At 43.4% G+C, this 27068-nt stretch overlaps 2 protein-coding genes across 7 annotated transcripts in view; one reads left to right on the top strand and one right to left on the bottom strand.

Moving 5' to 3' along the window:
* Positions 1 to 18922, top strand: part of DTYMK (deoxythymidylate kinase) — a 64389-nt gene extending 45467 nt beyond the window's left edge. The window contains exons 5-6 of the transcript XR_007358374.2: positions 16696 to 16833; positions 17109 to 18922. The gene's annotated coding sequence lies outside the window, so the exon portion shown is untranslated. The remainder of the gene's footprint in view (positions 1 to 16695; positions 16834 to 17108) is intronic.
* ATG4B (autophagy related 4B cysteine peptidase) overlaps positions 1 to 27068 on the bottom strand; it is a 54382-nt gene that overhangs the window by 26965 nt on the left and 349 nt on the right. For 4 of the 6 annotated variants that reach the window (XR_007358371.2, XM_075132305.1, XM_048863566.2 and 1 more), the window contains exons 2-7: positions 20621 to 20719; positions 19962 to 20033; positions 4442 to 4540; positions 3198 to 3299; positions 1851 to 1923; positions 941 to 1020 (exon numbers count right to left, since the gene is read on the bottom strand). Coding sequence is in view for 5 of the 6 variants with exons in the window: in XM_075132305.1 (XP_074988406.1) it covers positions 941 to 1020; positions 1851 to 1923; positions 3198 to 3299; positions 4442 to 4540; positions 19962 to 20033; positions 20621 to 20719 (525 nt within the window). In the remaining variant the exon portion in view is untranslated. The remainder of the gene's footprint in view (positions 1 to 940; positions 1021 to 1850; positions 1924 to 3197; positions 3300 to 4441; positions 4541 to 19961; positions 20034 to 20620; positions 20720 to 27068) is intronic. The other 2 variants (XM_048863570.2, XM_048863571.2) reach the window with 2 other exon arrangements.

Below are 27068 nucleotides of genomic sequence, written 5' to 3' on the forward strand. Positions count from 1 at the left end.
GTTCTCCTCAAGTGGGTTCAGGGAAGCAGCAGGAAACAGGAAGCTCCCTGAGAAGCTGGTGTTAATCAGTCTAGGCTCCTAGGGGTGCTAGAGAGGTACATAAGAGGCTCCTCCTCCTTTCTCTCCCTGCAGCTCCTGCTGCTTTCTGTTATTCCCTCATCTTTTCTCCTGCCTGTTGTGTGTCTTGTGCCCTCCTTCCTCCAGCACAGCACTTCACCATCTCTGTGCATCTAGAGCAGAGATAATACATATGCACCAGCAGCAGATACAATTTTCTACACTCAGGGTCCTAGTGGCACCCCACAGTTTGGCACCTGAGGCGGCCGCCTCAGTTCGTCTCATGGTAAGGCCAGCCCTGGTGGTCACCAAACGTATTTGCCAACACCAACCTTCAAGTAGCTCCTAAACATTGTCTCGGGGCTAGCTATTTTTCTCTCCAGAGCCAGAATTCACATGCCAGATCAATCCAGGCTTTACCATAAGAGCAATAGCATTGCTTCTAAGGCTTTGCTTTTTGCTTCTAAAAGCAGTAGTTCCCATTTTGGGTATACCTTCAAAGCAAAAAAAACCCACAGCTGGCCTGGTCTTGCAGGGCTTGAACTGTGGAGCTGTCTCATTGCTGTGTAGACTTCCAGGCTTGGCCTGAGCTCGGGACCCTCCCACTCTGCAGCATCCTAGAGCCTGGGCTCCAGTCCAAGCCCAGAAGTCTACACAGCAATGAATCAGTACAGCAGCCCAAGACCTGCACACCTGGTACAGGCTAGCTGTGGGGTTTTTTGCGCTGCGTAGGCATACCCTTTGTTTCTAACCCACCTGGCTGAGGTTTTGGAAAGGGCCTTTACTATAAGTTTAGTTGTGTTATAATGCAATTGCTCTCCTGGTTCCTTCCATACATCCTGCAGCCAAGGCACACAACTTTGACTGCATCTGTTATACTTACTGATCTCTTCCATCACTACAGTGTTGTCCATGGCTATGTGCACTGCCAATGAGCTCCATGTATCAAAAGTGGCAAGTTTTCTACAGGAAAGAGAGAGAGGTAAATAGAGGACTAACTACAAGGCACTAAGCAAACTCAGGGTTCTAGCGGAGAAGAACTTTCACTATTTCCCCTATAATTTTCATTAAACGAGATACTGAATTAGAGAAGATAGGACTGGCTTTCACAGTTTGTGCCAGTCCTATCTCCTCTCAGTAGAACTCACTGCAAGAATTCACAGCTTATCCAATCAAAGCAGTGAGGAAAATGCTGTAGGGAGAGAAAATGCCTCTAACCTACACTGGTGATTGAACAACAGTGCAGTATTATGTCTAATTCCTGAAGGTAACAGGGTACTCCTACACAGCTCTCTCCCTGGGCTCACCACCACAGTGGGAAAAATAAATAAATAATAAAGGTTTACGCTTTATTCTGCCACTGCATTAGTCACTCAAATGGTGAGACTGCCTCTGTCCTTGACTCTTAAGGAATGCCACTGCCGTCAAGATCTGCAAAGGCAGTCCTCAGATGTGAACACAGATTCAGAGATATTAAAGCCAGAAGAGAACTTATCACCTAGTCCTGTACAATACAAGCAGAGATTCCAGCAGCAAGCCCAATACCTTGCCAGGCCTAGAGACAGATTCTTAGAGGACTGTCCTCCATTGGAGTTGACTTGTCTTTCTGGTCCACCAAGCCTGGGAGCAAGGGGTAAACTCCATCTCCTCTCTCAAGTTTTTGCCCCACTGGGATTGATTTGGTTGGGACACCACACTATTCAGCACAATTGCTTTTATACTGCACACCAAAAAGTAAAAAACTACCCCATTGCATTGCACAGAAGGAACAAAAGGTAAAGCCCAGCACTTACTTGAGCACTTGTGCAACTGTGTTTGGTCCGTACCACTGGCCTATCGATTTGCCCTCTCCAACTCCCATCTGGGCTGCACCAAGTAGACAACCAAATTAGTCAGCAGCCTCCACCCCTTGCTCCTTCTCACAGCCCCTAGTGTCCTACTGCTGGAGTTTGATGTTGTTAGTCATGATCGGTTACAAAAAAGGATTTTATGGGAAGAGCTACAGCTTGAGTCTGGGCTACACTAAAAGGTTAGGTGAAGCCCAGCCATGTCTATCAGGGGTGTGAAAAATCCACACCCCTAAGCGATGTAGTTAAACTGACCTAATCCCAGCGTAGACAGCACTACGTCAACAGAAGAATTCTTCCATCAACCTAGCTCCTGCCTCTCGGGGAAGTGGATTACGATACACTGACAGGAGAACCCCTCCTGTCAGCATAGGTAGCGTCTACACTGCAGTACTACCACTGCAGCATTGCAAGTGTAGACAAGCCCTTAGACATGCTTTGGAGTCAGATCATGCCATCTTGCCAGAGGTGTGAAGAGATCATAGCACTTCATGTGACTATAACAATGGTCCTCCCAGTTAATTAAGAAGCCATGTTAATAGGCTTCAAAAAGGAGTCTCAGTCATACTCTGCTGGAAGCAAGATGGGTTCAGGACTCAGGAACAAGACAAAGGGAATTCTTAAAAAGGCTAAGAACTGCAGATGCCTCAGAGGAAATGCTATTTAGGAGCAATTCTATTTAAAACAACAATGCCTGATTTTTCAGAGGTGCTGAGCACCCACCATTCCCACTGTCTAACGAGAGTGCAGGTACTTCGCTCCTCCCAAAAACAGGCCCATTGCCATTTTTGCTTTGCTTTTCCTTCATCCTTAGAACACTTGCACTCAGACAGGATCCTTGTGGAGTTCATGAGCGCCTCCTACTCATTCCCCCACCTGATGCAATCTTTTTGCTTGCAAGATTCCTATGTAGCTGCTGTGGGCATGACAGTCATATTCTCCCCTGTCTCAAGACGGCAAGTACAAGGGAGATAAGGATACTGGCATTAGGCTGAAAGGGTTTTCATGTCACAAATCCTTCAACCCTTAAATCAATAGCCTTAGTTTTAGGCAACACCACATAGGAAGCAGTGCTGTATATTTTTCATTCATACACAGCAACACAAAAACATAGAAGCTGATCTGGACACACTTTACCACAGTCCTTAGCAAATTTTTATTACATCAATCTCTCACAAGTAAATTACTTCTGAAGTTGCTGTGCTACTAAAATAAACCTGAAGAATCTGTTGCTGTTCTGTAACATTCAGGGAAGCCCAGGGCAGGACACTCCTATCTACAACTGCCTCTTACCTATCTGGTGGACGGAGTAGTAGCTGTCTTTTTTGTCAATGAAGGCATTAAGTATGTTGAAGTAATTATCCGTCTGCCTCTTCCCTTTCACCCACCTCCAATCTAAGAGATGCAGGGGGGAAAAAAAATAGGTTACTTACTAGTATACTTCTCCGCATGTCACTGCTTAGTAGGACTTCCTTCAGGCTATGAGTCAGAAGTCTTATTACTAGGGACCTGTGGAGATCCCAAAAAAGGACCACATTTAAACACAAGTAAAAGGGTCTTTTCAGAGGTGGGAATTGAAGACATGGTAAAAATCAATTCCAGGACATGCATTGACCCTTCTCTGTAAGGATGCATTGGCTCCCAAGGAGAGGGAATATCACGCACCCCAAAAATCCCGCAAGCATGAAAGAACATTGGAATTTCTAGTGCCCAGAAGTGGCATTTGCAGAAGTGGGGCAGTTGGTTTGGGAAGGACAGGATGCCAGTGCCAAAAGGTGTCTCCTGCCAATCCACAGAACTTTAGCAGCAGCAGCCACAGAAGAGACCATGTATCACAAAGCATCAGCTGGCTACGGGTGTCACTTCTAGAAAGGTGGGATTCAGGGAGAGGCTGCAAGGCATCTCAGCAGAAGGTTAAAAATAAAAGTTACAGTTGCCTACTGTATAACAAGTTTAACCAGCATCAAAGTTTCAGGCATACACATCTGGGAAGTTTGGGGCTCTCTTGGCTAGCACTTTCAGGGGTCTCAAACATGAAATGGCATTCCGCTCATCTTGGGGGATGGGGAAGAGGTTTTGCAGTAATTTAAAAAAGCTCCGCAAACAAAACCACAGTCTAACAGTCAACAGAATATCTGCAGGCTGCCATAGCAATAAATCCAAATGCTAGGGGTGTTCCCCCCCCCACAGAATGACATGATCTTGTCTCTAAACACCCACTGGTACAAGGGGAAAGCAAGCTGCTCCACTGGTGCAGAGGAATTTACAAGAACACTTTTTACTGGCTAGCACAGCCCTGGCCAATTGTCCATACAGATTTATTGATGTTGATTTGGAAGGAAGAGATGCTAGTGCAACTCACTAGGATGTTTCCATTGGGGCTGCTTCATCATCTAGCTCTTCAGGTGAGAAGAGCTAGGGAAACTTTACATGGAGCCCACAACACTATCAAGTTGTGCCGTCTCTTTGTTGCCCTAACAAGTTCACCATCATTTGGACTGGCTCTGGACACCTCCCTTAAAGAAGCATTGATTTACCTCTGCCTAAGTGCCGGCAGACCAATGCCTGTGCGAAGATCATCTGACCGCACCTCAACATGCAGCCCCAGCCGGTATCAGATGTGGGACCTGTTCCTCCTGTAGCCAAGCAAAACAATCAGAACAGAATGTAAGGGTTAGACCGGCTGTCTAGTCACAGTGCAATACAATGGGAGGGGAGAGAGGGAGAACTTGGAGCGCTCTAGGTATGCAAGGTGGGCGTTATGACAAGAAACTCATCTGCCAGACAATGATGCTGAGGAATAAATACAGATTTAAGAGGCAAACCCTACCACCTGACCTTTAAGAAAAATAAAGCCAGGCACTTACGGAAGACAGGGGTGAGTTTCAAGTAAATATCCAATTCAGACTGGGGAATGAGACATGGGATCACACCAGCCCTTAGGTCTCCAGCCCAAGCTACCAGAAATCTATTTATATATTTCAGATAAAGGTGTTTTATTTTCCCCATAATCCTCACCCAAATCCTACACCTACTAAGGCACCTTGCCATGAAAACAAGGTGAGGACTCTCCACAGCTGCTGATGGCTAGACAAGGTTCCCAAGTGAACAATACAGAAATAAGCCAAAAAGACAGAGGGTAATTAGACTGTTGGTTCGTGTTATCGCTATTCAGAGGCTAAAAGCCAAAAGGCTTTAAAAGCACATCCTATGGCAGAACTTCAAAGAAAGCCGCCACTTCCCCTTCCAGGCTAGGCCATTTCACAGACAGCTGTTAAGATAAAGTTTAGAACACAGAGTGACCAGAACTAGTGGGCTGGTTTTACAGACTCAGCTGCTCCTTAATACACTGGTAGCACAAAATTTTTTGCAACTATTTTCTCTTCTCTCTGGTCACTTTATATCCAGGGTGTACGGAAATAGAAAGTAAAAGAGCCAAAGAGGAGATCCTCCAGGTCACCACCCAGACTCATGCCAGTGTGTTAGATCAATTTCTCCTATTTGGTCAGCTCTCCTTTAACCAGGCTGGTGATCTGTCACTTACAGAGGACCCAAAAACATGCTAGGTGCTGTACAGAACAAATGCATTGCCCTGGTCCTCAAAAGTTTGAAATCAAAATTTTAGATGTCAGAATGGATGGGAGCAGCCAACAATGGATGGGGTAGCGGGGAGAAGGGGTGAGGACAAGGTTTACAGCAGTAATAAGATCAAATGGTTACTCGATTACAGCACGGGCACATCTTGGGGCTTTCTTGGAAAGTCACTGCTTGCATGGAAGCAGCACAGAGATGGGAATGGAAAAGAGCGAAAGAGCTGTAGAAGCAGACATTTAAAGAGCTGTGGAAGCTTGTTGGGCCACAGGCACTTTATCTTGTGCTTCCCCTAGGTACTTTTTTGGGGGTCCCTGCTGTTTCACTAATGAAGAAAGTTTGCATCTGTGGTCTTGCTACTTTCTACTGTAAACTGGGATAGCATTAGTCAAGTTCATAAATTAAGCCTGCAGAATTTTAAGGTTTCAGAGTCACAGCCGTGTTAGTCTGTTCGCAAAAAGAAAAGGAGTACTTATGGCACCTTAGAGACTAACCGATTTATTTGAGCATAAGCTTTCGTGAGCTTATTACAACAGATTGTTGTAATAAGCCATAAATCCAGTTTGTTCAGTCCATGATTTTTAGTGTCTAGCAGAGTTATGAATTTAAGATCCCAGGCTCATCTTTTGCAAGTGTTTGTGCAGGTTTCCTTTGATAGGTCAGATATAGAGTGATTGATCACATTGTGAAAAGTGTTCACCCACAGGTGATAGGGTGTTTGTCTTATTTTCCTGTCTGAGTTCATTCGAGAGTGTACGGATTGATTTCACCCACATGGTGGTGGTTGGGGCATTTAGTGTACTGGATGAGGTATACCACATGTTGTGATAGGCGTGTGTAGGATCCATGGGTCTTGAAAGATAATGTTGGGGGGTGGGTGTTGATCTTTTTAGCTGTGGACCTATGTCTGCAGATATTGCATCTGTTCTGGCAGGGGATGGTGCCGCTTTGAGTTGGTATGTTGTGGTCTGTGGGGAGCTTGCTTCTGATGAGCTTGGAGAGTTTGGGGGGTTGTTTGAATGCCAGAATAGGGGTTCAGGAGATTTCTTTCAGGATGGGATCCCCACTGAGTATGGGTTGTAGTAGGATACCCCATATGGGTTCCAGTATGGGGTAGTAGGCGATACTAGGGGGTTTATTTCTGTATTGAAGCAGGTTATCTCCTGGGTATTTAGGTGGCCCATTCCATGATGCAATCTACTTCTCTGGTGGAAAATCCTTGTTTGGTGAAGGCAGTTTTAAGTGTGTTAAGGTGTATATCCCGGACTTTCTCCTCCAAGCATATTCTGTGGTATCTGAGTGTCTGGCTGTAGATAACGGATTTCTTGGTGTATTAAGGGTGGTCATTGGATCTATGAAGGTAGGTGTGGTGATCTGTGGGTTTCTTGTGTGGTTGTCTGTAGGATTCCCTTGCTGAAGCTGGTTGGTATTTAGGAAGTTGATACTAATGTGGGAGTGTTCCAGAAAGAGTTTAATGGACATTTGGTGGTGGTTGAAGCCGTGGTGGGAAATCTATAAGGGAGTTTAAGCCATCTGTCCAGAAGATGAGAAGATCCTTAATTTTTATGTCATCGGTTTCGTGGTACATTTGTCAAGACATTTTTCTTCAAGGTAGCCCGTGAAGGGGTTGGCATATTGGGGAGCCATCCTAGTACCCAGGGCTGCTCCCATGGTTTGGAGAAAGTGTTTGTTTGTTGAATGTAAAATTGATATGGGTGAGGATGGAATGAATGAGTTTGGCGATGTGTTTGGGGTGGATATCTAAGGGTTGTCCATTGTCTTGTAAATATTTGAGGTAGGCAGCTATGCCGTCATTGTGAGGGATGTTGCATAGGGAAATGACATCCATGGTGGTGAGGATGGTGTTCTGAGGGCGGTTGTTAATGTTGTGGAGTAAGTCTGTGTGTCGAGGAAGCTGGTCTTTTGTTGGAGTGGTTTGAGGATGGTTTATGAGTCCCAGTATTCCTTCAGTAAGAGTGTTGTGACCAGATATGATGGATCTGTCTGGATTCCCTTGTTTGTGTATCTTAGAAAGGATGTAGAAGCTCCCTGGGGTGAGTTCCTGGGGATGAAGTTGTAGAGTTTCTCTTGAAGTTGTTTGGGGAAGGATTTGAAGATATCCCTAAGTTCCCGGGTAAATCATGGTGTGGGGTCGTCTTTCAGTTCTTTATAGTAGGTGGTGCTGGAGAGTTGTCAGTTGGCCTCATCAATGACCTCATGGTTGAGGACTACCATGGCACCGCCTTCATCTGCTGGCTTGATCTCTATCTTGTGGTTAGATTTTACGGACTTTATGGGTGTCCTCTTAGTAATGGAGAGATTACGGTGGATGTGATGTTAAGGATTTTTGCAATCAATGTAATGATCACGAGTGCAGTTTCATCCGCTCTGTGGTGCCCACTCAGATCATTTTTTTTCTTATGATTGTTGGTGGGGATGTGGTCATTGTGAGTGGTGTCATTGTTGTGAAAGAATTCTTTGAGGCAGAGACGGTAGAAGAAGAGGACCTGAAGAAGAGTTCTGCGTGGCTCAAAAGTTGTCTCTCCCCAACAGAAGGTGATCAAATTAAAAAAAAAAAAAAAAAATTACCTCACTCACTTTGTGTCTCTGTTCCCGTGAATATCAGATAACTTAAAATTCTACCAATTTATTTGAGCATAAGCTTTCGTGAGCTACAGCTCACTTTATCGGTTGCATACTGTGGAAAGTGTAGAAGATCTTTTATACACACAAAGCATGAAAAAATACCTCCCCCACCCCACTCTCCTGCTGGTAATACTTATCTAAAGTGACCATTCTCCTTACAATGTGTATGATAATCAAGCCATTTCCAGCACAAATCCAGGGTTTAACAAGAACGTCTGGGGGGAGTAGGAAAAAACAAGGGGAAACAGGTTACCTTGCATAATGACTTAGCCACTCCCAGTCTCTATTCAAGCCTAAGTTAATTGTATCCAATTTGCAAATGAATTCCAATTTAGCAGTCTCTCGCTGGAGTCTGGATTTGAAGGTTTTTTTGTTGTAATATTGCAACTTTCATGTCTGTAATCGCGTGACCAGAGAGATTGAAGTGTTCTCCAACTGGTTTATGAACGTTATAATTCTTGACATCTGATTTGTGTCCATTTATTCTTTTACGTAGAGACTGTCCAGTTTGACCAATGCACATGGCAGAGGGGCATTGCTGGCACATGATGGCATATATCACATTGGTGGATGTGCAGGTGAACGAGCCTCTGATAGCGTGGCTGATGTTATTAAGCCCTGTGATGGTGTCCCCTGAATAGATGTGTGGGCACAGTTGGCAACGGGCTTTGTTGCAAGGATAGGTTCCTGGGTTAGTGGTTCTGTTGTGTGGTATGTGGTTGCTGGTGAGTATTTGCTTCAGGTTGGGGGGCTGTCTGTAGGCAAGGACCGGCCTGTCTCCCAAGATTTGTGAGAGTGTTGGGTCATCCTTCAGGATAGGCTGTAGATCCTTAATAATGCGTTGGAGGGGTTTTAGCTGGGGGCTGAAGGTGACGGCTAGTGGCGTTCTGTTATTTTCTTTGTTAGGCCTGTCCTGTAGTAGGTGACTTCTGGGAACTCTTCTGGCTCTATCAATCTGTTCCTTCACTTCCGCAGGTGGGTATTGTAGTTGTAAGAATGCTTGATAGAGATCTTGTAGGTCTTTGTCTCTGTCTGAGGGGTTGGAGCAAATGCGGCTGTATCGCAGAGCTTGGCTGTAGACAATGCATCGTGTGGTGTGGTCAGGGTGAAAGCTGGAGGCATGTATGTAGGAATAGCCGTCAGTAGGTTTCCGGTATAGGGTGGTGTTTGTGTGACCATCGTTTATTAGCACTGTAGTGTCCAGGAAATGGATCTCTTGTGTGGACTGGTCCAGGCTGAGGTTGATGGTGGGATGGAAATAGTTGAAATCATGGTGGAATTCCTCAAGGGCTTCTTTTCCATGGGTCCAGATGATGAAAATGTCATCAATATAGCGCAAGTAGAGTAGGGGCGTTAGGGGACGAGAGCTGAGGAAGCGTTGTTCTAAGTCAGCCATAAAAATGTTGGCATACTGAGGGGCCATGCGGGTACCCATAGCAGTGCCGCTGATCTGAAGGTATACATTGTCCCCAAATGTAAAATAGTTATGGGTAAGGACAAAGTCACAAAGTTCAGCCACCAGGTTAGCCGTGACATTATCGGGGATAGTGTTCTTGACGGCTTATAGTCCATCTTTGTGTGGAATGTTGGTGTAGAGGCTTCTACATCCATAGTGGCCAGGATGGTGTTATCAGGAAGATCACCGATGGATTGTAGTTCCCTCGGGAAGTCAGTGGTGTCTCAAAAGGTAGCTGGGAGTGCTGGTAGTGTAGGGCCTGAGGAGGGAGTCTACATAGCCAGACAATCCTGCTGTCAGGGTGCCAATGCCTGAGATGATGTGGCGCCCAGGATTTCCAGGTTTATGGATCTTATCCTATCTTGGGGCCTCTCCTTCTGCCCCTCCACCCCCACGAACATGATACAGTTCTGTGGCGACCTAGAATCCTATTTTCGACGTCTCCAACTCAAGGAATATTTCCAACATACCTCTGAACAACATACTAATCCACAGAAACCTCCCTACCAACACTAAAAAAAGGATTCGAGGTGGACTCCTCCTGAAGGTCGAGACAGCAGACTGGACTTCTACATAGAGTGCTTCCGCCAACATGCACGGGCTGAAATTGTGGAGAACCAGCATCACTTGCCCCATAACCTCAGCCGTGCGGAACACAATGCCATCCACAGCCTCAGAAACAACTCTGACATCATAATCAGAAAGGCTGACAAAGGAGATGCTGTTGTCATCATGACTAGGTCGGAATATGAACAAGAGGCTGCTCGGCAGCTCTCCAACACCACTTTCTACAAGCCATTACCCTCTGATCCCACTGAGAGTTACCAAAAGAAACTACAGCATTTGCTCAAGAAACTTCCTGAAAAAGCACAAGATCAAGTCCGCACAGACACACCCCTGGAACCCCGACCTGGGATATTCTATCTACTACCCAAGATCCATAAACCTGGAAATCCTGGGCGCCACATCATCTCAGGCATTGGCACCCTGACAGCAGGATTGTCTGGCTATGTAGACTCCCTCCTCAGGCCCTACACTACCAGCACTCCCAGCTACCTTTTGAGACACCACTGACTTCCCGAGGGAACTACAATCCATCGGTGATCTTCCTGATAACACCATCCTGGCCACTATGGATGTAGAAGCCTCTACACCAACATTCCACACAAAGATGGACTATAAGCCGTCAAGAACACTATCCCCGATAATGTCACGGCTAACCTGGTGGCTGAACTTTGTGACTTTGTCCTTACCCATAACTATTTTACATTTGGGGACAATGTATACCTTCAGATCAGCGGCACTGCTATGGGTACCCGCATGGCCCCTCAGTATGCCAACATTTTTATGGCTGACTTAGAACAACGCTTCCTCAGCTCTCGTCCCCTAACGCCCCTACTCTACTTGCGCTATATTGATGACATTTTCATCATCTGGACCCATGGAAAAGAAGCCCTTGAGGAATTCCACCATGATTTCAACTATTTCCATCCCACCATCAACCTCAGCCTGGACCAGTCCACACAAGAGATCCATTTCCTGGACACTACAGTGCTAATAAACGATGGTCACACAAACACCACCCTATACCGGAAACCTACTGACGGCTATTCCTACATACATGCCTCCAGCTTTCACCCTGACCACACCACACGATGCATTGTCTACAGCCAAGCTCTGCGATACAGCCGCATTTGCTCCAACCCCTCAGACAGAGACAAAGACCTACAAGATCTCTATCAAGCATTCTTACAACTACAATACCCACCTGCGGAAGTGAAGGAACAGATTGATAGAGCCAGAAGAGTTCCCAGAAGTCACCTACTACAGGACAGGCCTAACAAAGAAAATAACAGAACGCCACTAGCCGTCACCTTCAGCCCCCAGCTAAAACCCCTCCAACGCATTATTAAGGATCTACAGCCTATCCTGAAGGATGACCCAACACTCTCACAAATCTTGGGAGACAGGCCGGTCCTTGCCTACAGACAGCCCCCCAACCTGAAGCAAATACTCACCAGCAACCACATACCACACAACAGAACCACTAACCCAGGAACCTATCCTTGCAACAAAGCCCGTTGCCAACTGTGCCCACACATCTATTCAGGGGACACCATCACAGGGCTTAATAACATCAGCCACGCTATCAGAGGCTCGTTCACCTGCACATCCACCAATGTGATATATGCCATCATGTGCCAGCAATGCCCCTCTGCCATGTGCATTGGTCAAACTGGACAGTCTCTACGTAAAAGAATAAATGGACACAAATCAGATGTCAAGAATTATAACGTTCATAAACCAGTTGGAGAACACTTCAATCTCTCTGGTCACGCGATTACAGACATGAAAGTTGCAATATTACAACAAAAAAACCTTCAAATCCAGACTCCAGCGAGAGACTGCTAAATTGGAATTCATTTGCAAATTGGATACAATTAACTTAGGCTTGAATAGAGACTGGGAGTGGCTAAGTCATTATGCAAGGTAACCTGTTTCCCCTTGTTTTTTCCTACTCCCCCCAGACGTTCTTGTTAAACCCTGGATTTGTGCTGGAAATGGCTTGATTATCATACACATTGTAAGGAGAATGGTCACTTTAGATAAGTATTACCAGCAGGAGAGTGGGGTGGGGGAGGTATTTTTTCATGCTTTGTGTGTATAAAAGATCTTCTACACTTTCCACAGTATGCAACCGATAAAGTGAGCTGTAGCTCACGAAAGCTTATGCTCAAATAAATTGGTAGAATTTTAAGTTATCTGATATTCACGGGAACAGAGACACAAAGTGAGTGAGGTAATTTTTTTTTTTTTTTTTTAATTTGATCACCTTCTGTTGGGGAGAGACAACTTTTGAGCCACGCAGAACTCTTCTTCAGGTCCTCTTCTTCTACCGTCTCTGCCTCAAAGAATTCTTTCACAACAATGACACCACTCACAATGACCACATCCCCACCAACAATCATAAGAAAAAAAATGATCTGAGTGGGCACCACAGAGCGGATGAAACTGCACTCGTGATCATTACATTGATTGCAAAAATCCTTAACATCACATCCACCGTAATCTCTCCATTACTAAGAGGACACCCATAAAGTCCGTAAAATCTAACCACAAGATAGAGATCAAGCCAGCAGATGAAGGCGGTGCCATGGTAGTCCTCAACCATGAGGTCATTGATGAGGCCAACTGACAACTCTCCAGCACCACCTACTATAAAGAACTGAAAGACGACCCCACACCATGATTTACCCGGGAACTTAGGGATATCTTCAAATCCTTCCCCAAACAACTTCAAGAGAAACTCTACAACTTCATCCCCAGGAACTCACCCCAGGGAGCTTCTACATCCTTTCTAAGATACACAAACAAGGGAATCCAGACAGATCCATCATATCTGGTCACAACACTCTTACTGAAGGAATACTGGGACTCATAAACCATCCTCAAACCACTCCAACAAAAGACCAGCTTCCTCGACACACAGACTTACTCCACAACATTAACAACCGCCCTCAGAACACCATCCTCACCACCATGGATGTCATTTCCCTATGCAACATCCCTCACAATGACGGCATAGCTGCCTACCTCAAATATTTACAAGACAATGGACAACCCTTAGATATCCACCCCAAACACATCGCCAAACTCATTCATTCCATCCTCACCCATATCAATTTTACATTCAACAAACAAACACTTTCTCCAAACCATGGGAGCAGCCCTGGGTACTAGGATGGCTCCCCAATATGCCAACCCCTTCACGGGCTACCTTGAAGAAAAATGTCTTGACAAATGTACCACGAAACCGATGACATAAAAATTAAGGATCTTCTCATCTTCTGGACAGATGGCTTAAACTCCCTTATAGATTTCCCACCACGGCTTCAACCACCACCAAATGTCCATTAAACTCTTTCTGGAACACTCCCACATTAGTATCAACTTCCTAAATACCAACCAGCTTCAGCAAGGGAATCCTACAGACAACCACACAAGAAACCCACAGATCACCACACCTACCTTCATAGATCCAATGACCACCCTTAATACACCAAGAAATCCGTTATCTACAGCCAGACACTCAGATACCACAGAATATGCTTGGAGGAGAAAGTCCGGGATATACACCTTAACACACTTAAAACTGCCTTCACCAAACAAGGATTTTCCACCAGAGAAGTAGATTGCATCATGGAATGGGCCACCTAAATACCCAGGAGATAACCTGCTTCAATACAGAAATAAACCCCCTAGTATCGCCTACTACCCCATACTGGAACCCATATGGGGTATCCTACTACAACCCATACTCAGTGGGGATCCCATCCTGAAAGAAATCTCCTGAACCCCTATTCTGGCATTCAAACAACCCCCCAAACTCTCCAAGCTCATCAGAAGCAAGCTCCCCACAGACCACAACATACCAACTCAAAGCGGCACCATCCCCTGCCAGAACAGATGCAATATCTGCAGACATAGGTCCACAGCTAAAAAGATCAACACCCACCCCCCAACATTATCTTTCAAGACCCATGGATCCTACACACGCCTATCACAACATGTGGTATACCTCATCCAGTACACTAAATGCCCCAACCACCACCATGTGGGTGAAATCAATCCGTACACTCTCGAATGAACTCAGACAGGAAAATAAGACAAACACCCTATCACCTGTGGGTGAACACTTTTCACAATGTGATCAATCACTCTATATCTGACCTATCAAAGGAAACCTGCACAAACACTTGCAAAAGATGAGCCTGGGATCTTAAATTCATAACTCTGCTAGACACTAAAAATCATGGACTGAACAAACTGGATTTATGGCTTATTACAACAATCTGTAACCCACTAATCCCATTTTTGGTCCTGTGACTGCAGAGGTGTTAACGGGGCCACTCTACTTTAAAACGGTCCCTTAGAACGTGCTAACTACTTACACTAAACGACCTGTTCCACCTTGCATTTAGCTGCAACACGTGGAGTACCTTTCCCAGACCTGCAGAAGAGCTCTATGTGGCTCGAAAGCTTGTCTCTCTCCCGCTCAACAGAATTTGGTCCAACAACAAACATTACCTCACACTCCTTTTGTCTCTAATATCTTGAGACCGACACAGCTACAGCTACAACTACACTGAGTTCAGGGGAACAAGTTAAGTTCATCTAGGGTGTGTTTAATTTACACAGAGAGGTTGAGATCAGATTGAGACTTGCTAAAACATTAGCTAACCCTGATCTAACCTCAACCTTTTCCCTAGTGTAGACATAGAAGTGAAAGGAGTTAACCTATGTACTCAGTCAATGTTAACCCCCAGGAATCAGTCTAACGGCTTGTCTACACTTACATTTTACAGCGCTCTAACTTGCTGGCTCAGGGGGGTGAAAAGCAAGTTTGAGTGCTTTAAAGTGCTAGTGTGGACAGACTCCCAGCACTCAGAGCTATTCCCCTCAAGGAGGTGGGTTACCAGTAACACTGGGAGAGCTCTCTCCCAGCACTCACGCAGGACCACACACACACACACTTCAAAACGCTCCCGCAGCAGTGCTTTGAAGTTTCTAGTGTAGATGTAGCCTTAGCTTCAATGCAACCAGCTATACTGTATTAAATTGTCCTCGGATTTCTATCCAATTTTTATGTATAAAATTGCACAAGAAGAAAATAGCAGAATCATCTTCAGGAAGAGGACCCATGAAAACTAGCCATTGATCCAGAGGAGAATTTTCATTCTATCACTACAGTTCATCCCCTGTTTGCACATATTCCTATTCACGAAAGCTCATGCTCAAATAAATTGGTTAGTCTCTAAGGTGCTACAAGTACTCCTTTTCTTTTTGCGAATACAGACTAACACGGCTGTTCCTCTGAAACCTGTCATATTCCTAGTATGTTATACACAATTCCATGGTAGATGCTTTAAGGTGCAATTTCTTTATTCCACCTCTAGCTTTTATCTCAGCTCTTTGCTTCAGTTTGAGTACAATAGAAATCACATACAGATGTTTTATTTTACATTTTGTATTACTTCATTTTGTGTTAAGCACAAGAATTCTTCCTTTCTTCCAGCAAGGGAAAGAGTCTCCTACATACATCTTTGTTTATCAATTGTATCAATAGTTGCCTTATTTCCAGGAGAAAAATTTAGTTAGAGCAAGTGCATCAAGCATTAACTATTCTATCCTACCAGTTAAATTTGGAGTATTCAACTCTCTATGAAGTGGAAATAACCCAATACTGCATTTGTAGGGATTGATAAGAACTTAACAGGATGGATAAAAATAAATGATTTTTTTAAAAAAATAAAATAGTTTTTTTCCCTCAAAAAACATTTTATCAAAAAAAATCCGATCTAAAGATAGTTTTAATTAAGGTATCTTTGAGCTATAACGTATCTCATCATGGAATAGGGATTATAAATTCTAATTCTATAGTATGAGACAATATAGTCATGTAATGTTTAAGAAAAGTTTTGTAAATGAGTTCCAATAGTTCATGGATTAGGGACCCAATCTTATGTGGTTCCAGGGGTTTCTGTATAGATTATTGAGGTTAATCTTTCTATCTACCCAATGGGATTCAGTGCTTAGTTTAGAAGATACCATCAGAGATGCTTAGTTTTGCAGTTCTCAAACTGTGGATTTGTGTCTCCAGAGATAACATGCTTGTTAACAGCAAAAATGGTTTTAAATAAGTAAATAAATAAACAGAGGTGAGAAATAACAGACCTCAACCCTATTGTCCCTCTGCAAATTTGTGTACACAGAGTCAATCCCTTACCTCTCTCTAAAAGTGCAAAGTTTCAAAAACTTCAATGAATAGAAGACTGTTGGGGCAGAATAGATCTGGACAAGGAGAAAAAGTCTGGAGATAAATGTGAGAAGGGAGGGACAGGCAGTAGAAACAAAAGTGAAACTGTTTGAGCAGCATATTCCAGAAGTCTTGAGATCTTTCTGAGTGTATCCTTCATTGATTTGAGATCTCCCATACCATTCTCTCACTAGAAGGGAGAGCCTATAATGGGAGCAGGCTGTAAAAGAGACCCAGTTTGGGAATATTTTAATGATGTTCTCTACCTGTGGGTAAAACAGGCATGTGTGCAAAATGCAACAAAGAAATGCAAGACCTGGTTGCCCGAATGAAACAACTTCATGAGAAGTGTTCCTTCCCAGGAGGAAGCTGCATTGAAGATGATGAAAGCAACATGTCTGAACATGCAGGATCTTCAGGTTGGTCAACTTTTTTATTTCATACTTCTTTCTTAAGCACTGCGTATCTTCCTTCTGGACTAGTCTTGAATTCTCATGTTTGAGCAAAAATATAGTTGTTACTCTATTTTACTATCATTTTAGATGCAGTTGTGATAAAAAATAGCTGAAATAGGAAAACCTTCCTTTTACGATTTCACCTTTAAAATAGTACTGAGTGTCAGCTAATGCAACGAGTAATACTAACAGAGTACGGTAATAATAATTAAATAGCTGCATTGATTTATTTTGTTTAGGAGAATCCATCCTCAACATACAGGATTCTGAAGACTATCCACCTTCAAAATCACCATCATTTTCTAAAGTTTCAGGATAGCCAATGATAGCGTTTCAGTCACATCATGTATGTCACATAGCCACAGTATATCACCTGTAGCAAAAAGAAAAAGATCTCCATCATCCAGAAACAACCACAGATAAATTTGTGATAAGAACCAACAGATTACAAAGAGAGGTAATTGATGAAAAAATTGCCCAGTTTGTTTATGCAACAAACTCTCCTTTCCGTATGATTGAGAAACCACACTTCATTAACATGGTTCAGCCATTAAAACCCAATACAGTCCACCCAACAGAATAGATGTCGCAGGCAAATTGCTGGATAAAGTGTACGAAAGAGAAATTGAGCAGTGTGCAAAAGGTCTAGAGGGTAAAATTGTTAACCTGAGTCTTGATGGGTGGAGCAATGTCCACAATGATCCTATTGTATGTGCTTGTGTGACAAAAGAAGAAGGGAATGTCTTCCCTACGGAAACAATTGATACATCCGGAAATGCACACACAGCAGAATACTTACAGGAAGTAGCAGTAAAAGCTATAACAAACTGAAAAACAATTCAAATGTCTAGTATGTAGCTTGGTCACAGACAATGTTGCAAATGTATACAAGAGAGTGAAGAGAGTCCCAAGCTAACAACATACGGTTGCAGTGCTCATTTGATGCATCTCCTAGCCAAAGACTTCAGTGTTCCAGAAATAAAGGCTAATGTTGTTGAAATTGCAAAATACTTCCGAAACAACCACTTTGCAGCAGCTGCTCTGAAAAAAGTGGGAGGAACCAAGCTAACTCTCCCACAAGATGTGTGATGGAACTCAGTAGTGGACTGTTTTGAGCATTATATCAAGAACTGGCCTAATCTGATGACCATTTGTGGAAAAAATAGATGGCACTGTCACAGCCAAAGTTCTCAATGTTGGGCTTAACAGAAATGTTGAACACATGCCGAGTACCCTGAAGCCTATTTCTGTAGCCTTGAACAAAATGCAGGGAAATAGCTGTTTTATTGCTGACGCTGTTGAAATTTGGAAGGAACTGAGTGAGATCTTAAAGAGACATATGCAATGACAGAATTAAATTACAAGCATTAAAAAATGAATGGGACAAGCACCATCTCCAGCTCGTTTTCTTGAAAGTATTCTCAATATTCGGTACCAGGGTCAAACCTTAACTGCTGATGAAGGGGAGATGGCTATGACATGGACATCTAGCAATCATCCCTCCATAATGCCAATTATAATAAACTTCAGAGCTAAGGATGAACTATTCAAGAAATATGTTTGTTGATGTTTTAAAGAAAGTCACACCAGTGAACTGATGGAAGTCACTTAAGCACTTGGATTCAGAGACTGCTGAAGTGATAATCTCACTTTTAACAGCACTAGCTTCTTCTGTTGGTGTAGAAAGAATATTTTCTTCCCTTGGATTAATTCATTCCAAATTGAGAAATCGTTTCGGACCTGAAAAAGCAGGAAAGCTTGATTTTCTTTTCCAGATTATGAACAAACAGGAAAATGAAAGTGAAGACAACTGAGTTAGCTGCAGAAGCCAATATTTTAAATTTCTCATGTTGACCTTGCTGACAGTCGATTTAACTATTTTAGTTAAAAACAATTTTAACAAAAAACAAACCTAATTTTAAAAAACTTGAATGTTTAACTAAATTCAAAAATTCATAGGCTTGTTTTGTTAAAATATTATGTTTGCTGTTGAAGAAAAAAATCCAGAATACATAATGTTGTTGTTTTAGTTAAATAAAACAATTTAAATGTCTGTCTGGTGATGTTCTCCTCCTAATACAGCATGGCAAGAAAATCCTCCAAATATTCATGATTAACCTGTTGAATTGGAGATAGATATTTATGAAGTCACTGGGAGGTGAACTACTTCAATTACCTTTGGTAAATTAAATAATCAAACAACAACAAGAATGCACTTTTATGTAGAAATCCATGATTAAATAGAGTCTTCCTGACTAGAGATTTAAATCAAATCCATCCTGCTTATTAAGAAGAGTAAATTGCTTCAGTTATTGGAAGGATTTAAGATAATTTTATCCAGAAAAATCACCTACAAAATTAATGCTAGCTACCTGCCCTTTCTGGAAGTCTGGATTACCATTTAAAAGCAACACTGCAGGGTTGCCTAACAAAAGGGGCTCAGGACACCAATTTGGCATTGCCTAGAGTGGTGTTTATCTGGCCCCTGTTAATGGAGTATATGAGCACCTCAGTCTTTAATGGAATTATCCTCACAACACCCTGGTGAGGCAGGGCAGTGCTATTCTCAACATTGTACAGGTAGGGAACTGAGGCAGAGAGAGGCTGAGATGGCCAAGGACACATAGGGAGTCTGTGGAAGAGCAAGGAATTGAACCTGTTTCTCCTGAGTCCCAAGCTAGCACCCTAACCACTGGACCTTCCACTTCCCTCTTATGGCAAAGTAGTACACTTCCTCCACATCCATCACTGCCCAAGATGTAACCAAATGTTAATAAGAGGCCAGGGATAGGTGCTAAATGCGGTGGCTTTGACAGGTGCTCTCCTCACGCCTTGGGAAGCTACGTTAGCACTGCAGTAGGTCGTTGTTCACAGTTCAGGTCTCTCTTTAAAATGGTGTTTTCTGAAAGCACTCCAGTACTTTACTGCCAATCCACTGCACTTCAGATGCTTATTTCTCATGAGATGGCACCCTGTACAGATCCAAAGCCTAGTGAGGTCAGTGGCAATGCTCCCATTGGGTCAGGCCCTAAGAGACAAGCCAGACTCCTTTACAGTATAATTATTTTCTTAACTGTATCTGTGCTACTTACCAATGGCAGGAAAGTTCTTTCTGTATGTGAACCAAAACCGAGAGGTCACATCCAACAGGATCTCCTCCTTCTCTGAAGGATTTTCAGAAACAAACAAACACACATATGTGACATCCCTGAGAAAGGCATCAACCCTACCTAAATCCCACCCCTTAATAACTTTCACTGATGAAAGTGCCTGGCTTGACAGGAGCAGGGGACTATTGCACGAAGGCCAGTCAAAGATCCGGCCTACAGGGCAGGAGAGGCCTGGGAAGAAAAAACAGGGCCATGTTTGGGGGAAACAGTCTTTACTACTTCAGTCTCTCCTTTCCAGTGTTAGTCTTCCCTAGCTTTAAGCATCACAACCCTGTATCTCCAGGCAGGAAAGCGGAAGGAGAGGGTGTTCTACAACCCCTGTAGCCAAAAAAAAAAAAAAAGACAATTTTCTCCAAAAATGCAGCAGGAGTGTCTGAGGGCAGCAGGAAAGGCTATCCTGACAACATGCAGGGGAACACACAACTGCACTAGCAAGCAGGGGCTACACTTCTGCAGGATGCTATTTAGAAAAAGCTGGGAATCACATAAGAGTTCAAAACACTACATGGGATGGTTAGATGTATGTAAAGCCCTCAAGCCCTGAAAAGCACTGTGTAAGTACTAGCATGTGAGTGAAGTACCTGTGAACACACTGTATGTTCTCCCCAGTATCCAAACAGGGTCTTTGGTCTCAGGGAAGTCTTCATACTCAAACCTGAGAGTATCATAGGTCAGAGTAGCTGGTGAGAAACAGAAAACACATGCATTGTGGTTTTTTTTTTTCCCGGTTTAAAATAACGTAAGATATAGTAATACAGGACGGATCACTTCACAATTCCAATGTTATAGTAACATGCCTACATGTTGAGCAGCTGGTCTGAGCTCTGATAAGAGCTCTACTGATCACAATAATAAATACCACCTAACCCTTATATAATGCATTTCATGAGTTGATCTCAAAGCACTTTATAAAGGTGCTCAGTATCATTCCCATTTTACAAATGGGGAAACTGAGGCACGGAGTGGGGAAATGAGTTGCCTAATGTCACCCAGTCGGGCTATTAATAGAGTCAGGAACAGAACGCAGGTCTCCTGAGTCTCAATCCCATGCTCTACCCATTAGACCACAGTGCTTTGATGAAATCAGCAACTGTGGAAAAAATTCAAATCAGTGAGGAAAAGCTCAGGATTGAACCAAAACACAGGAATTGCCAAACTTGATCAGACCCAAGATCCATCTAGTCCAGTACCCTGTCTCTGACAGTGGCCAGTATCAGCTGCTTCAGAGGGAGGTGTAAGAACCCTGCAACAGGCAGATGTGGGATAATCTGCCCCTTCCCAACATAGGTCTCAACCTGGTCTCTAATAATTTGAGATTGGTTTAAACCTTGAAGTAGGAGATTTAAATATCCTTCTGGAATTTCCAGGTTTGTTATTAACAAACAAGTCCCTTCTTCCCAGAGTAAGTGTTTTTTGGTGGTGCAGTGAGAAGCCTAGGATTAAATTAACATGGATACTAAATATCCCTCTCAAAGACAGTCAGTCCCTTCTGAGGGTTCTAAAAATTGCTCCCTCATTAGAATCAAACATGCAAAGGTCTTTGCTCAAAAAAAAAAAAGTTTGCAGGGTGGGGGAAAAGGCAAGATGTTCTTTATGCATGTCACACAATAAGTCACGGGAAACAATGGGAGCTATGTTGAGGCATCCAATCTAGAGGTTGCAGGCTTGTACATGATCCACTCTACTAGTTTCCTTCAAAACATGACCTTGCTCAATACTTCAACATCTGTCTTTTCTAATATAAGTATCCAGCTCTGATTGCGCATTACAAAACAATCCAGCAGTGTAGTCTATTGCAAGGTGTTCCTAATCAGGGCTGTGGTCCTCTCCACAGGAGTGGACAGGCAAGCTGTTGGAAGCTTCTACGCAATGTTTTAGTGGAAACAGGGCTCCACTATGTGCCTTGGGAATGAGCTCAAGGAAAACGTTCCTAATAAAACTGTCAGATTCAGTTCAAATCACTTTTTACTTGCACGTTATTCTTGAATAAACCTGAGCAAGCTACACATCGAATTGTAACAGCTTTATTTAGTTATGCTATACAGACAAAATATTCTCAGCAGCTATTTTAGCTGACACAAGATTCAATACATTACCCAGTGATACAGCTGACATGAACAACACACAGCACACTCCATTTCCCTCTAACTGGGGGTGTAACCTCTTAGCTTTCTGGCGTGACTCAGCAGCCATTTCTCAGTCACCACCTGTGCTGCTGATTTCATTGTCCTTCATTCTAATTTCATGAGTAGAATTCTGTATACATAAATTCAGTTTTTCCTGAACTTAGAAATTGGTGCTATCACCAGTGCATTTAGGTCTTGCCTACACTTGAAGGTTAGTTTGGATTAAGTTAGGTTATGAATTTAAAGCATAATAGATATTTGTGAACACCACTGTGTAGAGAAGCCCTCAGCCTTGCTAAGTGTTATCCCAGTTTTACAGGTGTGGTCAATAACTCCTCTACAGTTTGTGCTAAAAAAATATATTAGCACACAGAGGGTCACAAAGAGATTCTACTCCTCCTTTTAGCCATGTAGGTTAATCTATATTACATTCAGAAAAACAAGACAAACAAGATGTTTTTGTCAATGAGACCCCACAGATCTCACTTAGATCTTCTGCCCCCCCCCCCCCCCCGGTCTTTCTAACTGGGAATAGCATGATCTGAGCATCAAAGGGAAAACAAAAGCAGCAGAAAACTGCCATCACTGGGTTAAACTGTAGTTTTCTTTGAGGAATGGGGCCCTGTCAACATAAATGGGGGACTAATTCCAAATTAACACCTGATTGGACAGACAAGCAAGTAGATTACCTGTACCAAAGTTCTCAAACTTTTTCACAGTATGGACCACATCTTAATAAAGATAATGGTCTCCTCTTCCCATTGGCTACATCTCCCCTGCAAGCACAGCAATTCTTTACATAGGAAAATATTAATATGATGTAGCAGCCAGGATTAGAGCCAGACCCATGTAACAAGGCAGATTTTCAGGAACCACCAACAGTCCACACTTTGGTTTATCTTCTTTCACCTTCTCCTTACTACAACCAATTGATAATTGTGTAGACAGACAAGCATTGATAGCATGAAGTCCTTGTGTGTTTGGTGCTATTTCTGACAGATGGTATTTTCATAAGCCTGTATTTTTGAGTCAAAAATAACCTTCTCCCCTGGCTCCCCCATCCCCCCCAATTCACAGGCTTATTTGCCACCCAAAGGTGGATTTATTATTAAGTTTCGCATAACTCTGTGCGGTCGCTTGAGATAGTCTTAACATTTTTTTATTTTAAAACACTTTTCAGACAAGTTTTAGAGCTCATTACTCAAAGATGGCTTATTTTTAGATTTTCAAACTTGCCATGGATTAAAACACAGTGAAAATACTTGTTTAAGTAAATTGGAAAGACGGGGACTGCATTTACATAATACATGACTCTCCACTTTGTCCCCCTTTCAGTCAGCAATATACACCACTTCCCATATATCTCGAACACTGCATGCTAGCTGGTTCAGATGGCCAAGTTAAACTTTGCCTAGAGGGTCCTTCTTACTCAGGGCTGCTCTGGAACCAACCTGCACCCTGGAAAGTCATCCCTCTCCCTTTTGCCCCCACACTTAATTGAATTTCCAATCAACATTCAATTCAAATTTCACATGTTCTGCAACTTTCTATTCTACAAGGGCCACGTGATTTGAAGCTGGCAGACTGGTGAGTGAGGGACCTGCTGGGCCTGCTCTGATTCAATGAAAGCTGCCATGGGAAGAGGCTAAGCAGGTCTACTGGATTCCCAAGCTGCACACTACAGAACTCAGTGTGCTCAGGGAATCCAAAGCCTCAGAGCACACAAAATTTGATCTGAACACAGTCACTATGCACGCCGAGGATGAGAGCTCCAAGGCCCCACTCCCGCAACTGGATCTATGCACACAGTTCCCTACATTGGCATGGAGCCCCAACTGGGCTCTCTGAAGATGCAGGGGTTCACCCATGGAGATCCAGCTACACAATTGGAACCTCAGACTGCACACTCAACAGATGTCAGTCAGATACACCAGCACGTCTCTTGCTTATTAAGAAAGAAAACACAGGTAATCAAATGTGAGACATGACATCCATTCAACAGCACAGTCAAGAATTTACATGCAAAAGAGTCAAGACAGTCAAAGTTATGATTCTTAGTGAGTATAATTATGGCACATGGCACATCATAATGGGCACGCTAGCGCTCCAGGTATATTTAAGGTTACCAGAGCATTTTCACTATAAACCCCATTTTCAGGTGATCATAACTTCCCAAAAGTTCCACCCATTGGGCTGAAATTCTCCAGACCTGGTATACACCCAAAGGCAAATATTACATTTGAACAAAACAGTTCTGCTATTTGAGAGTATGAGAAGAATGGGAAAACATACATGAACATTTCAGAGTAGCAGCCGTGTTAGTCTGTATTTGCAAAAAGAAAAGGAGTACTTGTGGCACCTTAGAGACTAACACATTTATTTGAGCATAAGCTTTCGTGAGCTACAGCTCACTTCATCGGATGCATTCAGTGGAAAAATTCAGTGAATTCATCTTGTTTCCAGTCAACAGGCACACTAGGCTAAATGCAACCAAATATTGTGATTTTATGTGCAATGATGCACTGGTCAGGGAGCCTGACTGGAAGCCAGTTTGATACCCACAGCTGTAGAACTCTGGTTGTAATACTACTAGCACTGAGGAAGAAAAATAAAGGTGGCAGAAGCCCTGGAGCACAGGAGTTCTGGGTCCAAGGTGGAAAATAAGCAGAGGCTGAATGTCAGGAGAGTATTAATCAGAGTTGGATATGGAGTCCTTCACCAATGGGTCAGTGGCTTACATGTGGCCCTAAAAAGAAGGGATCAAAATTACCACCCTACCATGACGGTCAGATGATTCTTTGCAAAGAGTTAGTCCATTTCCTAATGGATACTTGTCCATATCAAAAACCACTACTGCAATTGGCCTTAATTGTCTTCCTTGTTGGCATTCTGAGCAGAGAAGGCAAGAAATGAACAGTCATGGAGAGCAACCAACCATTTCACTCTGGAAGTGGTATCTCCACAACAGGGCTGCAAAAATAGTACCAGGACAGCAGAGAAAGACTGTATAGCCAATTGCTCTTGCTATACAGTGAATTTCCACATCCAGGGCAGTCAAGCCAGCATCACTGAAGCAGTGAGGTGCCCTTTTCCGTTATCCCAATTACAAAAGAAACTAGAGAAAATTGGAAGGAGGAAACTTTTCTGAAGTCTGTAAGCTAGTATACTCTATGGCATGCATCAGGCCACACACACACACACACCCCAAGCTGCAGAAGAAAGAAGGGTGTCCTGTGGAACAAGAAATGCTGCTTCCAGGGAGTGGTACTGATGATTGACCAAGTTAATTTCAAATGCTGAACCATTCCTAACAGGAGCAGACTATTCCCACTCCATGCATACACTCAGCCTTTCCCAAACTGCCATGTACAACGTGGGGTTGTGGAGGAGGACAGTGTTCTGTTTCAATTCAAGGCACTTTGTTGGCATAAAAAGTTATGTAAGTGTTGCCACATATAAAAGCCAAACCTTAGGACTCTGTCAGAAACAGACAACGTATCAAGGATCTGCAGTGTGTTTGAAGTTGTAGCAGGTTTCAGAGTGGTAGCCTGTATCACCAAAAAACTGAGGAGTACTTCTGGCACCTTAGAGACTAACATTTATTTGGGCATAAGCTTTCGTGGGCTAAAACCCATTTCATCGGATGCATGCAGTGGAAAATACAATAGGAAGACATATATACACAGAGAACATGAAAAAATGGGTGTTGCCATAACAACTGTAATGAGACCAATTAATTAAGGTGGGCTATTATCCACTGCATACATCCGATGAAGTGGGTTTTAGCCCACAAAAGCTTATGCCCAAATAAATTTGTTAGTCTCTAAGGTGCCACAAGTACTCATTGTTTTTTTTTGAAGTTGTAACAGTGTCCATTGCTGATTTGTTATCAGGGTGCTACATGACAACATGCTATCCCTCCTGTCTTTCTCCTACAGTTACATTTTCTTCATCACTTTAAGAGAAAATCTTGTGACCTTCCTAATGCAAGCCACACCCCTTCCTCTAATTGCCACAGGGAGCGTGCATGGTTGAGGGGGTATCTTATACATATCATGCCTGACACATCCTATGCCAAGTTCTGCAGAACTTTTTCATAACATGGACCATATTTTAATAGAGACTGTCCTGTGGACATCTCTCCCCACATGAGCATACAAGGTTGATAGCAGAGATGAACACATTCTAGCATAACAGTAGCCCTCATTTTAGCTTTGCCCATGTCTCCACTGAGCTTAAAATATTGACGTTGTGAGAAAGAAAACAGGGAGACCTGGAAAAGGAGGGTACACACAGAAACCCTGACATGTTGGAATGGGGGTCACAGAGAACCCCTGGCATGGGGAAGGGATCAGGTTACAGGGAGTCCCTGAAATAAAGGTGGATGGGAGGATGAAACACAGGCACTCTCTTATAGGAGAGAAAGTAGTAATGCAAAGAGCCTCTTACTGTGTGTAGTAAGCTTGGTCTACAGCTACTACATTGATAAGTGTGGTATAAGAACCTATATAGAAGAGAAGTAAAGTGTATGACCTAGAGTATTTTTAACTTTCAATGTGAGTTAGCAGCAAGATGTGAGAAAGCATCACGATGGGATCAACTAGCCCTGAATGAACAATGGACCACAGTATGGGACCCCACCTGCACATCCCCTACCTTGGGGATCCCAAGCTCTTAACCCCTGCCTTGGGGATCCCCAGCTCACACCTCCACACCCTACTACCCCCACCTCCTGCCTTGGTGATTCCCAGCCACCCCATAGATCCCTACACGACCTTCCCCTCAACCCCTACCAAGGGAACCATCAAGGGAGATTGACCAGCCTACACCCCACCCTAGGGCCTCCCTCCCACACACACCACCACCTTTACTTCCCCGTGGCGGGTTAGGGGAGAACACCGGC

The sequence above is a fragment of the Caretta caretta genome, chromosome 9 (assembly GCF_965140235.1).
Source record: "Caretta caretta isolate rCarCar2 chromosome 9, rCarCar1.hap1, whole genome shotgun sequence".
NCBI lineage: Eukaryota > Metazoa > Chordata > Testudines > Cheloniidae > Caretta > Caretta caretta.